This window comes from Perca flavescens, chromosome 5 (genome assembly GCF_004354835.1).
Source record: "Perca flavescens isolate YP-PL-M2 chromosome 5, PFLA_1.0, whole genome shotgun sequence".
Classification (NCBI taxonomy): domain Eukaryota; kingdom Metazoa; phylum Chordata; class Actinopteri; order Perciformes; family Percidae; genus Perca; species Perca flavescens.
In genome coordinates this window covers 4,353,304-4,372,909 of record NC_041335.1, presented here as the reverse complement: position 1 = coordinate 4,372,909, position 19,606 = coordinate 4,353,304, and the positions used below count along the sequence as shown (strand labels likewise).

At 39.9% G+C, this 19,606-nt stretch overlaps 1 protein-coding gene across 1 annotated transcript in view; it reads left to right on the top strand.

Annotated features, from left to right (window-relative positions):
• Positions 1–647: 647 nt before the first annotated feature.
• The window catches only part of erlin2 (ER lipid raft associated 2), a 29,862-nt gene continuing 10,903 nt past the window's right edge, over positions 648–19,606 (top strand). The window contains exons 1-7 of the mRNA XM_028579046.1: positions 648–777; positions 5,710–5,817; positions 8,569–8,650; positions 14,737–14,783; positions 15,052–15,113; positions 15,318–15,443; positions 18,216–18,289. Of these exons, the coding sequence (XP_028434847.1) occupies positions 5,711–5,817; positions 8,569–8,650; positions 14,737–14,783; positions 15,052–15,113; positions 15,318–15,443; positions 18,216–18,289 (498 nt within the window). The 5' untranslated portion in view covers positions 648–777; position 5,710. The remainder of the gene's footprint in view (positions 778–5,709; positions 5,818–8,568; positions 8,651–14,736; positions 14,784–15,051; positions 15,114–15,317; positions 15,444–18,215; positions 18,290–19,606) is intronic.

Below are 19,606 nucleotides of genomic sequence, written 5' to 3'. Positions count from 1 at the left end.
GAGGAGGGGGTGGGGGAGACGACTCTCGCCAGTATTTTGAATTTGTACTGCAGTAACTTTTTTAAACACTAGCTGTCAGTATTACATATTGGACCTTTAAGACTGATAATATCCCTACTCTCTCTCTCTCTCTACTCTTGCCACATATTCTCTTTTATATGGATAATATAGATTCATCAGTATAATATTTAGTCAATATGATTGTTCTTATGTAAAGATCATATTCATTGCAGTAAGTGGAGATGTTCTAAGCCTTCCTTTGTTTGGTAAATAAATGATTTTAAATTGTTTTTTTCCTCACTGAAAAAGATCAAATCTAGTAAAATTGCAAGAAAAATGTGTAGTGACATATCTCGGAGTTTTGATAAATCTCCCCTTGTGTCCCGCTCTAAATGTTAATTTTACTTTCTCTAGCCTTTTTGCTTTTGACTTGTGTATTTTAAGTAGTTCCTCCTTATTTTTTTTTATTTTTGTTTTGCTTAGGTAATTCTGTCTTGTTCATTGACAACATTTGTATTGTATCTACGCATGTATATTCTCTTTCCCCAACGAGAGTTTGTAAGTTGTTTTTTGTCAATAAAGAAAAAAAAAGAAAAAAAGACTAGCACTAGCACTGTATGCGAACGACAGACGCTGTTGGCCGACCGCCCACGAGGGTGCGCCAATGCAACAAGTTAGGTTAGACGCCAAACACTCTGATACTCTACCGAAGAAGAAGAAGGTAGCCGGTGCCAGCTTCTTATCTGTTGTTCGTGGCCCTCTCCGGTAAAGTAACAGGTAAGACCTGCAGAGCAATACGAATATATATTACCGTCAATTCAAACAAAGTCTGTGGTATACCTCGTTTTCTTCAATATAACAGTTCATTGTCGAAACGAGATACGACATGCTAATATTGTTTTGCTAACTTGAAACGTTAGCCAAGGTTAGTCAATATTTGGCGCTGTCTAATGTTTTGACGCCGACAGTGAAGTGTACGTTAGCTGACGTTACGTTGTGTTAGGTGACTGATAGTATCGTTAAACCGGTCTGCTGTTGGAAAAAGGCAACTCATTTTGAGGCAGCAATAATATAGTAACTTAGCTACATTAACGTTATGCTATTGCAGCTAGCTCCGAAGCCCTCGGAACCAAATCCGGTTCAAACGTTTGGATATTTTAAATTCACTCTCTAATAAGTCATACATACCCTACATAATTTAAACACGCTACGACTGTATACACATCTTTAAATGTCCCCTGCCATTCGGCATACGTGTGTTAACATACTTTTTTTGTATTTTGATAGTATGTTAACTTTGAACTGCTGTACCTGTAACGTTAGTCGTTTCCGTGAAGCAGAGGAACCTGTGTCCGCCACTTTTAGAAGACTTAAGATAGAACGTTAGTTCAGACAGGTTCTGTTTGGTCGGTAATTTGTATTCTGAAAATTGCCGGTAAATCCTTTCTATTTGTACAAGATTTTAAACCGTTCTAACTTAACACTTTATTGACTTTGCCATGATATCGGTACCAGTTTCTGAGTGTTCAATTACTTCCGTTCTGTCCATGCACATCGTCGGTAGTTCACATAGACATTATCTAACGTGTAACAGCCGGGGCCAGCATACGACCAGCATCAAAACAAATGCAATTCTCTACTTTAGTTGCAGACCGGTGTCTTACAAAGAACAAAGTCCGAATACAGTCAAAATCATAGTAAAGAAAAGAGAATGTATATTTAATTTAAACTAACGCACAAAAGGGAAGTTGTATGAGACGAGTTCAGTGTTGAGACAGCAGGGTCACCGAAATCTATCTTTGCAAATCCTTACCAACCAAAGCTAACAGCACCTCATCCAACTCTATGAGCTTAAACTAGCTAAAATCAAGGTTTTCACATATAAGTGAATGTATATACTGTTTGATATGCTACTGGCAGATTCACTTTGTATAAGACAAGTAGTGCTGGGACGATATGCTTTTGTTCCGTTTCGATTCTTTCACATAGGGCCGTTGAAATGAATCATTGCATCATGATGCGGACGTGGACAATTCTGCCTCGATGCATTTACAGACCATAATCCTTTATTACTTGTTGATTTTCTGTCTTCTGTGTTCAGACTCCACTACATTCAGGAAGTGTTTTTTGTTTTTTTTTAAGAGAAGATACGGTAACACTTTACTCGAAGGTATCTACATAAGGGTGACATGACACTGTCATGACACATGAACCCTAACCATAACTTGTCATGAAAAAAACGAATGACACTTACTAAAAGAATCGTTATGTCAAGCGTTTATGACTTGTTTATATTGTTTATGACGCGTTCATGACAGTGTCATGTCACTCTTATGTAGATACTTTCAAGTAAAGTGTAACCAAAGATGCAATAAAAAGAGGATTTCATATGTATCTGACTGCTTGAAATTGTAGATGAAAACCATGTGTAGCAATATATAATGATATTGAGCAGGTGATGTATTGTGATATCGATTTGAATCGTTGACAGAATAATCAAAACGAGACCAATGAAGGTTCACACCCCTACGATACATGGGTCGGCACCCGTCGTATTTGTATTCGATTTGTATCGCGATTTTCATTTATTGCGATTTTAGAAGTGTTGCGATCCAATAATATTGAGTATTGCGATTTTCTTTTCCTTCTTTAATGAAAACAAAAGTTGAATAATACACTTCGAGAGACAATATATCATGAGGCATTTCTAAAAACAAATTGTTTTCTAAAAAGAATGCACATCACATGTCAGTCATAGTCAGTCTGACATTTATTTCATTTGTAAAGAAGAACAACGTACTTTAGCCTCAATCCTCTTTAAGTGTTACAAGATCACACTGTAGTAGGAGTCCCATCTGATGCCGGGCTAAGCCTGAGCTCAGAGGAGATAAACCAGTGAGCAAGATGCCAACTCCAACGTGATACTACTACAGTACAACACAAGCTAGAGACTGAGTGCAGGACATACTTGTGGTTGGGAGCATTTAATTAAGGCAGGAACGTGTGTAAACATCAAAAAAGAAACTCCTGTTACCATCTGTCCATTTCTCCCATTTAGGGCTGCACAATATAGTTTTTTTTATCGCCATCACAATATCAACTAGCGCAATATACATATTGCAAAAAGCTGCAACATATCACTATAGACACTACGAGTTTTTTTGTGTTAGTTGAAAGTAAATATAAGTAAAAAAACTGCAAATTAAAATGTAATTCGTTCTTTTTTAAGTGGTGCCTTTTATGTTCATTTCAATCTTCAATTTGTTGAATAAAAGAATGTTAGAAATGATTTTGTTTTGAATTCAACATGCAATTTGTTTTATTCGGTTATTTGGCGAGCTTAAAATGAAACCTGCTCGCTTGTGCATGTGTGACTGTGATCTGCCAGGCTGTTTCCATATGTGACTGCGCCCCCCTCCCCCCGTACAGGTTCTATCCCCTGAATCAATCGGCTATCTTAACCTTAACCACTCGAGGTAAAATGCCTAACCCCAACCAATCAAGCTGCTTCCTTGGGGCGGGTCTTGGCGTGGCCATAGTGGGATTCGTAATAACGCCGGCAGGTTGTCGTTTCAATAAACGTTGGCTGGAAGATGGAAAAAAATACAAATTATGGATTAAACGGGGACAAACCCCACGAGTTGCCTCTTGTAAAGTCTGCAAAAAAGACGTGCAGCTTTTCACAATTGGCGAGTCTGCGCTCTCGAGTCACATGAAGGGTAAGACATAGAGTTTTCAAGTTATCCAACTGAAGTAGCCTACTGTACATGTGAGCGCCTATTTGTTTACGCTAGTAACAGCTAGCTAGAAATTCACAGTATGGCTGTTTGATTATTGAAAAAAATATAATCACGATTATTTCGGTCAATATTGAAATCCCGATGATTTAAAACGATTACTCGTTGACTTCTGGAAAGATGTTGCAATTATTGAACTTTAAAAAACAGTGGAAAAAGTTAAATAAATCAACAGAAAAAAAAAAATGTGTGAAATTTGCCTTAATACTTTTCCTATTTAAACAAAACATTTTCATTCAGAACACGAGAAAATAAAAACGTTATGAGCTAAATAATTGTTTTTCTCGATTATTCTGTTGTTGTGACCATTGGGAGCCAAATTTTTCGATTAATTGCACAGCCCTAATTCGCAGGCTAAGTGACTGAGAGTACTTGGTGCAATAATGTAATGTTAGTGTAACCGAGGATTTCTTATACTGTCTAGTCTCAGGTTTGGCTGTAAAATAAAGACACAGGCTTCCAGTGCTGGAACCAAGACGGCACCGCACGTCTCCCTTTATTCAACCCCGACACAGTCAAACGTCAGAAAATACAACAATTTATCCGCTTCTGTTTTTCCCGTCACAATAAAAGCTCTATGTTTACTGTAACTTCCTCAACTGAGAGGTTACACAATAAAATACCTTACGTTATTATTGCATGTCCATTATGGCACGTTCATTTGTGGAATATGCAGTGAACGTAGCCCATATCACAGTAATTGTAACGTTAACTACCCGCAAATTAAAAGCTGCAAACGTTAGCCCGGTGCAAAACAACAATCGTTGATTACTGAACAGAAATCGTGTCAGAAGATGGAGTGTCATACAACGATACAAGTAGCCTACTGTAAGGTTGAGGATGGCCTTATGCAATATTTACGCTGCTCTATTTCAGTAGATAAATAGATAATTTTTTTCAATTACATAATATAGGCTATTTATCAGGCAGGTGCCTGTTCACTGTCAGTCTTCTGGGTTAAAATGGAATTACAGGTTGTTGTTGCCCTGTCTCAGATTTTGTTCAAACCTTGTCTATATCAAGAATGTGTCCCAAAACCAAGGCCTGTAAAAATATGAAAATCACATTATCTGGGAAGCAATATTTGGACATTAATATAATGGAAAGTATTATTCATAGGCAGCCCAAACTTTTTAGGGTGGAAGACAAACGTGTCAATATGACTGAACCATTACAAGTTTGCACGGCATGCCCTAGATTTGAAAAAAAAAAAAGTGTGAAAAGACAAGCAAAATCTAAGAGGGTGCAGCACCTTTTTTCCTGGATTTTGACGCAGAATGACCCAGCTGCATTTCACTTGGCTCAGATCCTCCCACTCAGTGCTCCTCTCCAAGCTGTCTTACTGTATGTTATGTTAGGAACCATGAAGAGATTAAACATTTTAAAGGTGATAATTCAGGATTAGCTAAGTGAACTTGTTGAGTGATTTTTGTTTGGGGGTAATTGTTTTTACATTGACTCAGACAGGTTAGATAGCAAGCAAAGTCTACTTGGACAGTGATACATTTTGAAAAATAAAACTTGTGTTTTGCTTAAATATCTGATCCTTCTGCTATTACAAAACCCAAATTTGGCTGTTTATAGCATTATCTCTTTTAATGTGATAAAAACACTAAATCATAATTTTGACTATGTATTGGTTTACGGTTGTATAAGGTGCTGGAAACTTTAAAATGGACCTTGAAAGTGCTTGAATTTGACCTTGGAAAAGGTACAAACCCTGAGTATTTCAAATTGTATTTTATGTGATTTCTAAACTGTATGTATTTCTAATTTATGTATTATCTAGCCCTCCTTCCCTTTCTCTAAGTGGCTATGCCACTTGTCAGATCGCCATTGTAAATAAGAACCTGTTCTTAATGACTTGCCTGTAAAAAAAATAAAAATGCTGTCTTCTATTTCTGCTTGCCAGGATGGCCCAGTGGGGTGTCATACTCGCAGTAATCGCCGCTCTCGGAGGAGCAGCGCTCTTATCCTCCGTGCACAAGATCGATGAGGGACACACTGGAGTTTACTACAGGTGAGACTGCTGCACACATTGTTGTTTTTTATGTTGTGCCTGAGACATTAGTATGTTAAACTGCTCTGTTGTAAAATGGAGACTATAATAAAAGAGAGCATCTGCTGCAAAGATGTTTGCCGTAGGCAACTTAACTGTTAAACAGTTACTACTATAAATACCTGGGCATTAAGATTGCAAAGAAAAGCCAGCTGTTGTGTGTGTATCTTCTTAGGCACTGAGTATTTAGAGTTTTCTTACTTGCACAGACATGCAGTAAATATCAGAGTTATGCCTTTCAGTAGGGCTCTTTTAAACGCATGATAAGCTGCCATTAAGACTCTCTAAGGCTCTCTTATGAGTCACGATAGTGTAATCAAAGAATAAAGATTACATCTTTTTCATGAGAAATTATCGTGGAAAAATTCTTGTTTCTTCTACTCTGATGAATTGCCCGAGTATGTGGACATTAATTAAGTAAGGAAGGAATGTCTGTACTTGCAGTAGCATAAGGGACAATGACAGCACCTGAGTTCTAACTGCTAACACTGACTGAAATACAATAACAGTTCCTCTTTGGCACATAAATAAAGTCTAACTCAAGTCTTATCATTTTGGCCAAGATCCAAATCTTTAGTTGATCTTAAAGGGGTGATAGAATGATTATAAAGGGTATTTCACACAGTTCCTTATGGTCTCCTAATGGGGTATGTAACATTAGTTGGGCTGAAAATGGCCTGGTTGATATTTTATTGGCCCTTATGCATCCCTGTGTTTTGGCCCTATTTGTAACAAGAGCTTTTCTTCCAAATATGGTATGGTCATGAATATTTAGATGAGCTGCGCGCTGATTGGTTGAGCCTTATCCCCGTACACACACGTAGAGACGCGCGCTGATTGGTTGAGCGAATCGCCATACACACGCATTAGAGGTCGCTTGCTGATTGGTTGAGCGAATCCCCAATACACACACATTAGAAACGTGATCGAATCTCATATTCCAGACACTGCAATGTTTCCTTACCAAATTCACTTCTGAGACTTTTTTTATGCAAGAAATCAACTATATAAAGCTCAAATATGGGCCGTTTTACGAAAATGGATGGCTAATTGCAAATTTGGTAAAACTGTGTGTTGGAGTTCAGCTGCCTGTGTTGCTGCCTCGCCGCCCGGCCTGCCTTCCTCCACAGACCCCGGCCTGCTGTGAGCTTGATTGAGCTCCGGCACGGCTGCTGCAGCCCACAGCACCTCATACCTGCGCAAATTCACCGTTTGGGCTAATGGACTACTACCAAACGCCGCTGCCCTGACAGAGCTCCAGGGCCTGCAACTCCCCTCTTCCTGCTAGCTAAATGGCCCGTGTGTGAGAGTGAGAGCGCGGTCAGCGAGCTTGTTACACCAGCAATCTCTTACCACATGTTACACACCTGTCATGCCACTTGGCTATACAACATATACCTAAATGTCTTATAAAGCTAACAACGGTGTCCGATTTCAAGTTAATGAATATTTGTGAACTGTAAGGGTTTTGTTAGCTGCGACTGTCCCTTCAATCCTATGTGTACAGATTGCGGCTAGTTAGCTTCATTTTGGTCGTAATTCGAGTATATTTACAGTTTGAATTTCGTCACGCCACTTATACAACATCTAACTAAATGTTTTATTAAGCTAACAACGGTGTCTGATTTCAAGTTAATGAATATTTGTGAATTCCAGAGGAATTCTAAGAGGAGGCTAGCTAGCTCTCATTTATAGAGCTCCATCCAGCCGCAGGCTCTATCAATGAGACTCACGGACAAGCGGTGTTTATTTCCCCAATCGTTTGTTTAAATAACACATTATAATTACACACATTGAAAGAGTAACTGGAACCTGTGGTAAGAGATTGCTGGCGTAACAAGCTCGCTGACCACGCTCTCACTCACATACACCGGGCATTTAGCTAGCAGGAAGAGGGGAGTTGCAGGCCCTGGAGCTCTGTCAGAGCAGCGGCGTTTCGTAGTTCATTAGCCCAAAACGGTGACTTTGCGCAGGTATGAAGTGCCGTGGGCCGCCAGCCGTAACGGAGCTCATAGCAGGCCGGGGTCTGTGAAGAGAGGCAGGCCGGGCGGCGAGGCAGCAACACAGGCAGCACCAGCCTCTGAAGTCAGACACACAGTCGGACAAAATTTGCAATTAGACATAAAACGGCCCATATTTGACCTCTACATTGTTGATTTCTCGCATAAAAAAGTCTCAGAAGTGAATTTAATGTTAAAATAGCATATGAACAATGTATACCATTTCTGAGATCTGCACGACCTAGATTCAGAAGACTAACTGATCTCATGTTGGGGCGTGACAAACACAGACTAGAGCCAAATGAGGAGGAGCCGCAATAGTTGACGTCAACTATGGGGCTCGGTGAGATTCGCCCGTTTTCAGAGGCAGTTTCAAATAGTGAGATTTGCAGAGAAAAGAGGTTTCAATGGGATATAGAGGTTCTATGTATGTCTTAGTTACCCACTAAACTGTCATTATTCAACTATGACAAAGTAAAATCAGTTTTGCATTCTATCACCCCTTTAACACACCTAATCAGAATAGTTTTATTCATTACAAGAAAGAAAATCACCCCAGGAGATACATTGTGTGTGTGTGTGTGTGTGTGTGTGTGTGTGTGTGTGTGTGTGTGTGTGTGTGTGTGTGTGTGTGTGTGTGTGTGTGTGTGTGTGTGTGTGTGTGTGTGTGTGTGTGTGTGTGTGTGTGTGTGTGTGTGTGTGTGTGTCGCAGGGGAGGGGCTCTCCTGACCGTCACCAGCGGCCCTGGTTTCCATCTTATGCTTCCATTCATCACATCCTACAAGTCTGTTCAGGTGAGTCAAGTGAATTTTTTATAGCCTAAAATCCCAAATCACTTAACCCTCTATTGCATGTTATTTTTTTTTAAACATGTTAAAAATGTTTGTGTTTTTATGACTCCAGGTTGCTTAAATAATGCAAATGTAAAAAAAAAACAGTGATGACAACAAAACAATTTAGGGGGTGGGGTAGTTGGTAATTTCAACGCACATTTGTGGTAACACTGTAATAAGACCGTTATATACACCTGAAAGAACGGATGGATACAATTTATTTCCAGTTTAATATTATAAAATTCATCTCATTTGGTCATCAGTAAAATCATTTTATGGTCAATGTCAACAAATCCACATTACACAATGCATTCTAACCCAGGTGTTACTGATGAAAGGCCACGCAGCAGTTGCACTCGTGGGTAATGCAGAGGAAAACATCACATTTGGAGCATTTGCTTCTCGCTATGCCTTTACACACTGGCATTTTGCACTTCCCCTTTTTCAATTGCATGCAAGTAATCCACTGACTGTAATATTTCCACTGATTCTGAGAGCGAGACTTTCCAGGATGGCACTGGGGGAATTGTTCTACTTGAGTGCCAACAGAGGTTTTTTGCCTTCTGGAATTCTGGTAAATCATTCATCACTGGCTCCTGGCTCATCCTCACTCTACTCTCTTGGAAGAGCTAAAGCGTCTTATAGACTAGACGCAGCCCAGCTGGCGCGTACAAATGTGACATCATGGGATCGCCGTGAGTATTTATACCCGCGCTGGTGGTCGCGACACTAGTTGCAGTCTTCTCCTGAACAGCAGTGGCGCTAATGAGCAAAGGCTACCGGCGTTGCTCTTTCTACGGACTAGAAGAAAAAGGTAAACAACGGCAGAACTGGCAGCAGCATTGCCGTCAATGCTTCGATTTGATTCAATGACCTACTTCGTCAGATCAAGCCTTTCATTCACCATAAAAGAGCTCATCTTAACCCAGTAAGTTTACATGAGAGACTTGCAGTCACTGTGAGAGTCCTGACATCCGGTTGTCGGCGAACTCGTTCAGGCCTCCTGTTTCCGCTTTGTCACGCGCCGCTGAAAAAAAAGAGCCGTGCGCGACCTCGGCTCGCCGGCAAGATATTACGTCATTTTGACTTCACGATGGCGCGCGCCACCTTGGATGCATCTAGTGTAAAGAACCCTTAAGTCTGCCCTGTTAGCTCTCCCTTGCCCATAGAAAAAACATATTCAAGCTGACTGAAGGAATCAAATAAGCAGAACACACTGACTACACTTACAAATATTGAACTATATGGTCATTGAAAAAATTTTTCTTCCTGTAGGAAATCCCTATTTAAACTAGAAGGGTATATTGACTATAAATGTGAGTGGACCAACAGATAATTTGGGTGAGCCAACATGATTTTCCTTTGGAATAACTAACACATTTTTATTAGCGAGCAATTCATTTACATTAGTGTGTAATTAGTAACTCAGACAATATATTAATTAAAAAATAAATTATTAAAAAATGGCTGGAATAATATATATAAATCTAATATTTTTTTTCCTTTTGAAATATTATAAATAATTGCAAACATAGTGTCAGAGTAGCCTAAAGTTATGTAACTCAATCTGAGCCCATTAGGCTGAATCACTGAATTCACTTCAATGTTCGCATAATGTTGCCATATTATTAGTAATATTAATTAATATTAAATAATAATCATTAATATTCATTCTAAAATAAATACACAAGTTGAAATATATTGGAATTTCTGTTAGATATTCAGTTAAAATGTTATCTTTGACATTATTGATTATTATTATTATTATTATTATTATTATTATTATTATTATTATTATTATAGGGGTTAAAGGCCTCACCTTTCCTCCAAACATATATTTGATTGATTTTAAACATATTTTTGGTCATTGTGGCCAAATAGCAAAATCTTTGTTTCATCTGACCACAGAGCTTTCCTCCCGAAGGCCTTTTCTTTGTCGATGTGATCAACAGAAAAGCACGGCAGCCTCTCAGCCCATGGCGATGTAAAACACACATCATCATCGCAGACCTGCTTTTTGGTGGTTCTTGGTGAACTCTGAACCATCCTGAACACTTTTCTCCCAGCCGCCAATGGTGGCTTGTGTTTTCTTTCGGATCGTGGCAGCAAAACAACTGTGCCAATCCACTTTATACTTACAAACAAGTTATTCCCGGGACCTGCAGCTGCTTTGAAATAGCTCCAAGTGACTTTCCTGACCTATTTAAATCAATGATCCGCTTTTTCAGATCCGTGCTGAGCTCCTTAGACTTTCCCGTTGTTGCGTTTGTAGATGAGTCTGAGTGTATCAAACAAGCCCTAAAATGGGCTCAGAGAAGTCTCCAGCTGTAGTTAATCATATCCCACCACAAGAAGTTAAAAGGCCATGCCTCAAAGCTAATTTGATTGACACATCACCAAAATTAATAATTCAAGTAGCTGTATGTACAAACCCTAATTCCAATGAAGTTGGGACATTAAAAAATGTAAATAAAAACTGAATACAGTGATTTGCAAATCCTTTTCAACCAAACATTTAATGTTGAAACTGATTATTCACTCATTTTGAATTTGATGCCTGCAACACGTTCTAAAAAAGCTGGGACAGGGGCATGTTTACCACTGTGTTACATCAGCTTCCCTTTTAACAAAACCAAATAAGCATTTGGGAACCGAGGACACTAATTGTTGGAGCCTTGTAGGTCAAATTCTTTACCATTCTTGCTTGATGTACAACTTCAGTTGCTCAACAGTCCGGGGTCTCCGTTGTCGTATTTTGCGCTTCATAATGCGCCACACATTTTCAATAGGAGACAGGTCTGGCCTGGTCTAGTACCCACACTCTTTTACTATGAAGCTACGCTGTTGTAACGCGTGCAGAATGTGGCTTAGCGTTGTCTTACTGAAATAAGCAGGGACCTCCCTGAAAAAGACGTAGCTTGGATGTTGCTTCAAAACCTGTGTGTACCATAAAGTATTAATGGTGCCTTCACAGATTTGCATGTTACCCGTGCCATGGGCACTAACACGCCCCCCCCCTCCCCCATACGACGTCCGTGATTTCCAAAAACAATTTGAAATGTGGACTCGTCAGACCACAGCACACTTTTCCACTTTGCATTAGTCCATCTCAGATGAGCTCGGGCCCAGAGAAGCCGATATCAGCTAGGAAGACTGGCAGCCTGCTTTCCCTTTACTCCCTCTCTTCATCTCTACTACTTCTTGTTTATTCACAGATTATTTAATCTGTACGCCCTCTGGTGTTTCAGAGAATACTGCAATGAACAATGCGTTGAGCATAAACATCCCTGTGCATGATCGTAGTGCACCCAACACCGTGGTGCTGGCCCCCGTAGATGGCTCGCGCGTATAACCAAAGCTTATGACTGCCGTGACATATATGTTCTTTACAAGTGTATGTAAACTTTTGACCACAGCTGTATTTGGCTGAAAGGAACCGAAAGGAAGAGCACTCTGGGGACGGTCTATCGGTCATTAAAATATTATTCCAGATTGATTGCCAGTTCAGACCTGCTGCAGGGAGCTGGATGTTGTTTGTCCAAACAGTGTCCACAGAAAAAGGCCTACAGTGTACGGATAGCAAACACAGATTACACGTACAGTCGGTAATGTGGCTCGGCTGGAGCCAACGGGGAACGTGTTTGTCAGTGCCAAGTGGTCTTCAGATGTGAAAAGATCAGAGCACCGCAGATAAAATAAAATGAGGATCCAGGATGATGGAAGTTTAAATATCTGTCAAAAATTGTGCAAAAACCTGTTTGCCTTGTCAATTAGCAGCCCCTCTGACCAAACCAGCTTATATATTTGAAATAATAATACTGTCTGCGCTGTCCACTCCTGTCCACCGTGCTGTGCAAACAGCAGCAGCTCTACTCTACAAATAGCGACTTTTTAAAAAAAAGCTAAAATGAAAGATGTCACTTTGTAGTCTAACTGTTTATCTTAGTTTGCAACGCATTTTTATTCTTTCTCTATTCTTTTGTCTTAGTTCAAATGAGGCATAACAGGACAAATGCTAGCCTGCGTATCAGTCCATTCATAATTAAAGCTGCTGTTTTCCACAACTTTTCGTTTCAGGCTCTTTGACAGTGAAATGTTTACCTGACAATAGGCCTTTCTTTCTGCAAGCATTTTCCACCAATCAGGACGCTGCATAGTACAACAACATGTCAGTAATCGCAGACTTTAGCCATCCCTCCTCAGTGAACTGCCCCCTAATCTGAGATCATTTTCTAGTTAAGTAGCCTATCTAGTTATAGTTATGGATTTTCCATGTTTCTTAGGAGTTTGCTTACACTAATACATGTAAAAAATATAGCATTGAGTAAGTAAAGACAAACAATTATTTATTATTTAATTAATTATGGTTACCCAGTGATGTCCAGTAGTCCCCAATGAGAGTAACGGCGGGTGCACGTTGTAAAGTTGTCACTTTTGCAGTCCTCTCCTTTCCATACAACTCGTGTATTCTTCTTGTGATGGTGTGAAGGAATCTCATACCTGCTGTCATTTGTTACGATTCTCAGAATGTTTCTCAGACAAACGTCCTCCACAACACTAATCAACCTGCAGTCTGTAGCTATGGTATTTGTTAGCTTCTCTTGCCTTTGTTTATCTATACTTCTCCCACACGCTGCATCGTTGAATGATTTGCTGGTATCAACGGTGTGTATTACATTTAGGCGATATTTCAGACTGGAAGTACTGAAATATAAGAAAATTAGGGCTGCAGCTATAGATTATTTTAGTAATCGAATATTCTACCGAGTAATCGGATAAGAAATACTTAGTAAGAAATACTTAGTAAACAGCAATAGTACATATTTAGTATTGCTGTTTACTTAAAAAAAAAGGAAACCTGTTGCTTGTATATATACAAAAGACAGGTTTCCTTTTTTAGAAAAAGCAACATTTTTTATTGCCAAATTCCAAGACCCTTAAAAAAAATACATTACAATAGTACATTTTTGGTGGTCCAAATGTTAATATTTTTCACCCCATTCCCCTTCTTGCCTCTGGCTCTTTACACTGGATATGCAAAAGAGCTGTTCACTGACCTGAGGGTAAATGTGACCGTACAAAGCTTACAGCAGGGCTATTCAACTACACTGTTCTGGGGGACACATTTTTAGAAGCCTAATACACAGTGAGGAGCATAGATAAATCTATGGTGAGGAGAAAGAATAAAGAATGTATGATGATGTCATTCACGTGCATATTAGGTAGCCATGCTGGGGGGAGGAGCCGGTTTGTCTCCGGCAGCAGCTAAGTTTCCAAAGATTAGAAGCAAACTAATAAACTACTTAGACTACAAACCAACAGCTTTCGTTTTAGCTTGTTAAAACATCGCTATTAGCAGAGTAGCATGCTGTAGGCTAGTTGTGTAAAACATTGCTATTAGCAGAGTAGCATGCTGTAGGCTAGTTGTGTAAACAGAGAGCAGCAGACGTTAGCTACCTTGTGTCAGGTTGGCTCCGTGGAATGGATGAGTACGCTGGATGTTTTGTTACAGAGATGATGTAGCAGCATGTTTGCAGCTTAAAATGATCCCAAACTTTCTGTCGTTTTCTCTCGCCTGTCTCTTCTCTTAGACCCTCGCTATTTTCGTCTTCCTTCATTTGTAATGAAGGCCGTCAGTCTTGTGTTTATGTACTGTCTGTGCTTGTGTTGTGTCCGCAGAAGCGCAAAACTCTGGTGCGCTAGTAATCATCCTCCGTGCGGAAACACAGTGAGCCGTACAACCTTAATTACATTGATTTAACGAAGCTTCGAGGCAAAGAATTTTGCTTTGAGGATTTTTTGTAATCGAATTATTCGAGGAATCATTTCAGCCCTAAAGAAAATTCAACTTTGCAGTGGCTACAAACAACTTTGGTTCTGTTGATTGCGCTGTCTGGAAGAACTTTAAAATGAAAATGGCCATGTAAAAGTTCCGTATCCTTCTCCATGTTCATTGGTTTGTTTATCCGCCAATTTTTTTCTTTTCCGCTTCCTGGAAGAAAACAAAAAACAAAATGGAAACACGAATCTCTGTTTTTGTCTTGCAGACAACGCTGCAGACAGACGAGGTGAAGAATGTACCATGCGGCACGAGGTAGGTCTGCTGTTTTGATTGGCTGAAGTAGTATCACATGTGTTCCCCAGATTTAAAACGCTGAACGTTTGTCTTTTACCCGACACGCTCCGATACATTACCTTGGCTGAACTATTAAACCAACACTCCCGGAGTCAGTGGTCAGAGGTTCATCAGAACACATCTGCATCACCCAAACTGAAGATACAAACCCTTTATCTTGTGCTGGTGTTTGGATAAAAGTGCTCATCAATTAAAACAATGTTATGTCTTTGCTTTTTTATTTCAGTGGAGGAGTGATGATTTACTTTGACCGTATAGAAGTGGTGAACTATCTCGTTCAATCAGCAGGTAAACCCCCAGTATTCAACAGGCCAAAAACGTCAAACAACATATTTATCCTGAATTCCTTGCTCTGGTCTTTTCACATCTGAAGACAATTTGGCACTGACACGTTCCCCGTTGGCTCCAGCCGGGCCACATTACCGACTGTACGTGTAATCTGTGTTTGCTGTCATTTCTGGATTCGCTGAGGACTTATTTCCCTCTCTGCAGTGTACGACATAGTGAGGAACTTCACGGCAGACTACGACAAAGCATTGATATTCAACAAGGTTCACCATGAGCTCAACCAGTTCTGCAGTGTTCACTCGCTGCAGGAGGTCTACATCGGCTTGTTTGGTAAGTGCTGAACACTGGGCGGACTGGGTGTGCACTAACAACTACTTTGAAACACCACCTCAGTTTTTTTTTTCTTCTTTTTTTAATGATACATCTACACAAACCGCATGTCATCAGCCTACAGCTGAGGGTTCAAAGCACCCTTGTTATGGCTTGTCTTTACAACTCAGACGGTGCCCTGTTATACACAGCAGCTGCTAATGCATATGCACTTTGCTGAAGTGAGCCCACACTTATGAATGTTACAAACTATCCACCTAGCAAAGGTCCTCAGAAGGTAAACACAACCATGGCGTAATGATGAGACACCTACAATAATTATGAGTGGTTATGGGTGGTAAAAGGTTTGTTTACAGCAGGAGTCTTCAATGTTTTTTTGTTTGTTTTATAGCTGAAAGAGACACGGAGTAGTAGGGCTGTGCAATTAATTTAATTTCAATTTCGGCTCCCAACGATCACCAAAATAGTACTCAGTTGTCTGGGAACAGCTAACGTTAGCTAACCCTGCGGTCCCTCTGCCTTTGCCCCCCCGCTGTAGTATACTGTCTATAGACATTGTATTCCCCCGACATGCTGTGTTCACTTACTGTTTAAAACTTTTTCCAGCTTAGTGGGGGTGCATAGGCATACTGCTCAAAAACAACATGAAAAAACATAGAAATGTTCCCTCAGCATTTAGTTTAGTTGTTAAACTGTATGTTAATGAGCAGGGATGTTAAATAACCTGTTTCACTTAACGTTACTCTAAGGTACCGTCTATGTGCTGGATTTTTCCTAATGTTAGTTAGCAAATAAGCCCACTGACGGCAAATGTTCTGTCCGAACCCGGGCCGGGTTTGGACAGATATTTAGAAATTATGGTCAGGGTCGGGCTCGGGTCACATCAGCGCGGTCACGAGTGCTGCGGCTCCTTTTAAGAGAGCTCAGTGCGTGTGGGTTTGTGTGTGTGGTAAGTGGGCAGAAAAGAGATAGGAAAAAGAGGAAGCAGACGTGTTGTAGATGCAACCGGAGCAGAGTTAGTGGTTATTCATGTTATAACGTCGGCCCTGGAGGTAACCAGTCTCCGCTGGGTTTTTTTTGGATCACGGTCGGAAATGAAGCGATCAGGAAAGGTTAACACATTGAACATTTTAACAGCTTATTAATGTGCGCTTGTTGCCCTGTATGCGCTCATCTGTTGACATTTCCAAATGCCTTCCTACAATTGCTTAATAAAAAGGGCTTTCCACACAAATAAACGTAGCCTACATGTGTCATTAGTATGAGAGGAAAAAAAATTTGATTTTAACTGTGTCGGGCTCGGGTCGGATATTTTGGCCCAATGTTTAGTAATGCCAGTAGTAGTGGTCCTAGTGAGTGAACATTGGATGTGAGATGCACATTGTGTTATGTCTGTGGAACTGTTCATTAGCTGTGTAACGTTATGTGTGATATCTGTAAAGCTGAACCGACTCACAGTAGTAAAACAGATTTTATTCTGATCCAAAGACTCTTTCTGTGAGATAAAGGACACTAACAGATTATACCCTGGACATTATCCATTATAACCAAATGTTAATGAGTAATCGTGTTAAATAATCGTGATTTCAATATTGACCAAAATAATCGTGATTATTATTTTTTCCATAATCGAGCAGCCCTACGGAGTAGGGACCCCCTACTACATATACTGTATAAAATTGAGTTGCATATTGAACTAGGCCGGCTGGATGAAAATGAATGGATATTAAAGGTCCCATGGCATGAACATTTTACTTTTATGAGGTTTTTTAACATTAAAGGTCCCATGACATGGTGCTCTTTGGATGCTTTTATATAGACCTTAGTGGTCCCCTAATACTGTATCTGAAGTCTTTTTTTATATAGACCTTAGTGGTCCCCTAATACTGTAGCTGAAGTCTCTTTTATATAGACCTTAGTGGTCCCCTAATACTCTATCTGAAGTTTCTTTCCCGAAATTCAGCCTTGGTGCAGAATTACAGTCACTAGAGTAGTATGTGCCATTTCTGTGTCTGTAGCTATTGAGGAGGAGAGAGGGGGGAGCAAGATGGAGAGTGGGGATGTGGCTTGACCAACTGCCACTTTGCTCGTTTGAAAGCCATGATGTCTCTCTCTCATGGGTGGGCCAAATTCTCTGGGCGGGCAAAACAGAGAAAGGGGAGGTAACCTTGCTCCTTATGACCTCATAAGGAGGAGATTCCAGATCGGCCCATCTGAGCTTTCATTTTCTCAAAGGCAGAGCAGGATACCCAGGGCTCGGTTTACACCTATCACCATTTCTAGCCACTGGGGGACCATAGGCAGGCTGGGGGAACTCATTAATGTTAAAAAAACTCATAAAGTGAAATTTTCATGCCATGGGACCTTTTTAATATGCGTTCCCTCAGCCTGCCTATGGTCTCCCAGTGACTAGAAATGGTGATAGGTGTAAACCGAGCCCTGGGTATCCTACTCTGCCTTTGAGAAAATGAAAGCTCAGATGGGCTGATCTGGAATCTTCTCCTTATGTCATAAGGGGAAAGGTTACCTCCCCTTTCTTTGCTTTGCCCGCCCAGAGAATTGGGCCCACCCATGAGAAAGAGAGAGACATCATGGCTTGCAAAGTGGCAGTTGGTCAAGGCCACACCCCCACCCTCCACCTTATTTGACATAATCCACTCTTAGAGACATTGAAATGAAAGTAAACTATTTCTGCTTTTTAGTTTTTATTTAATGTAATTGTCGTCAGTTCACCCACCCACTGTGTGTCTTTCTCGTACTTCACCCCCACAGACCAAATCGATGAAAACCTGAAGTTGACACTACAAGAGGATCTAACATCCATGGCACCAGGACTCATCATACAGGTACAACAAAACCACCAGAGAGTTTGCAGTCAAGACAAAGGGCTGAGACCAAAACGGTCTCTGGTCCAGCTATGTGACATAATCCTAAATTAACCGCTTCTCATCTGAACTGCAAAAGAAAAAAAGACACTCTTTTTCTCCACGGCAGTGTGTCCGCTTGAGATGATCTATATTTGGAGATAACCGCTAACCGGAGCTAATCGTTGCTAATCGTTGCTACCCGAGCCTTCAGTTAATGTTTTCTTCATGCCCTTGAGCCCGAATAAAATCTGACATTTTATTAAGCGTGCTGTAAAAAAACTGAACTACAAGCCAGAGTTGTTTGAATGACAGAAATCTGTTCAGATGAGATTGCAATGAATGCAACACGGACATGTAATTCCGTTATGGTACAAAACCGTTATTAGGATCCCCTAAAACACTTTATGAAATGTACAATGATCTAGAACAACTAAAATGAACAAGAATTAACTTGGGATAGCCTTAATGTAATATGATTTAACAGGAGTTAAGGAGGTGCACACAGGGTTGAGATTTATAATAACATGAACCTTTATGTATGGATTAGGGCTGCAGCTATCGATTATTTTAATTGAGTATTCTACCGATTATTCCATCGATTAATCAAGTAATTGGATAATAAATACTTTTGTTTTATTGAAGAGCAATAATATACAATAGTTTGGTTTAATTTTCGGAAAAAGTAGGGCTGCAGCTATCGATTATTCTAGTAATTGAGTATTCTACCGATTATTCCATTGATTAATCGAGTAATTGGATAATAAATACTTTTGTTTTATTGAAGAGCAATAATATACAATAGTTAGTTTTAATTTTCGTAAAAAGTAGGGCAGCAGCTATCGATTATTTTAGTAATTGAGAATTCTACCGATTTATTCCATCGATTAATCAAGTAATCGGATAAGAAATACTTAGTAAGAAATACTTAGTAAACAGCAATAGTACATATTTATTATTGCTGTTTACTAAAAGAAAGGAAACCAGTCTTTTGTATATATACAATATTTATTATTGCCAAATAAAACAATTTTTTATTGCCAAATTCAAAGTACATTTTTGGTGGCCCAAATGTTAATATTTTTCACCCCCTTCCCCTTCTTGCCTCTGGCTCTTTGCACTGGATATGCAAAAGAGCAGTTCACTAACCAGAGGGTAAATGTGACGGTACAAAGCTTACAGCAGGGCTATTCAACTACACTGTTCTGGGGGACACATTTTCAGAAGCCTAATACACAGTGAGGAGCATAGAAAAATCAATGGTGAGGAGAAAGAATAAAGAATGTATGATGACGTCAT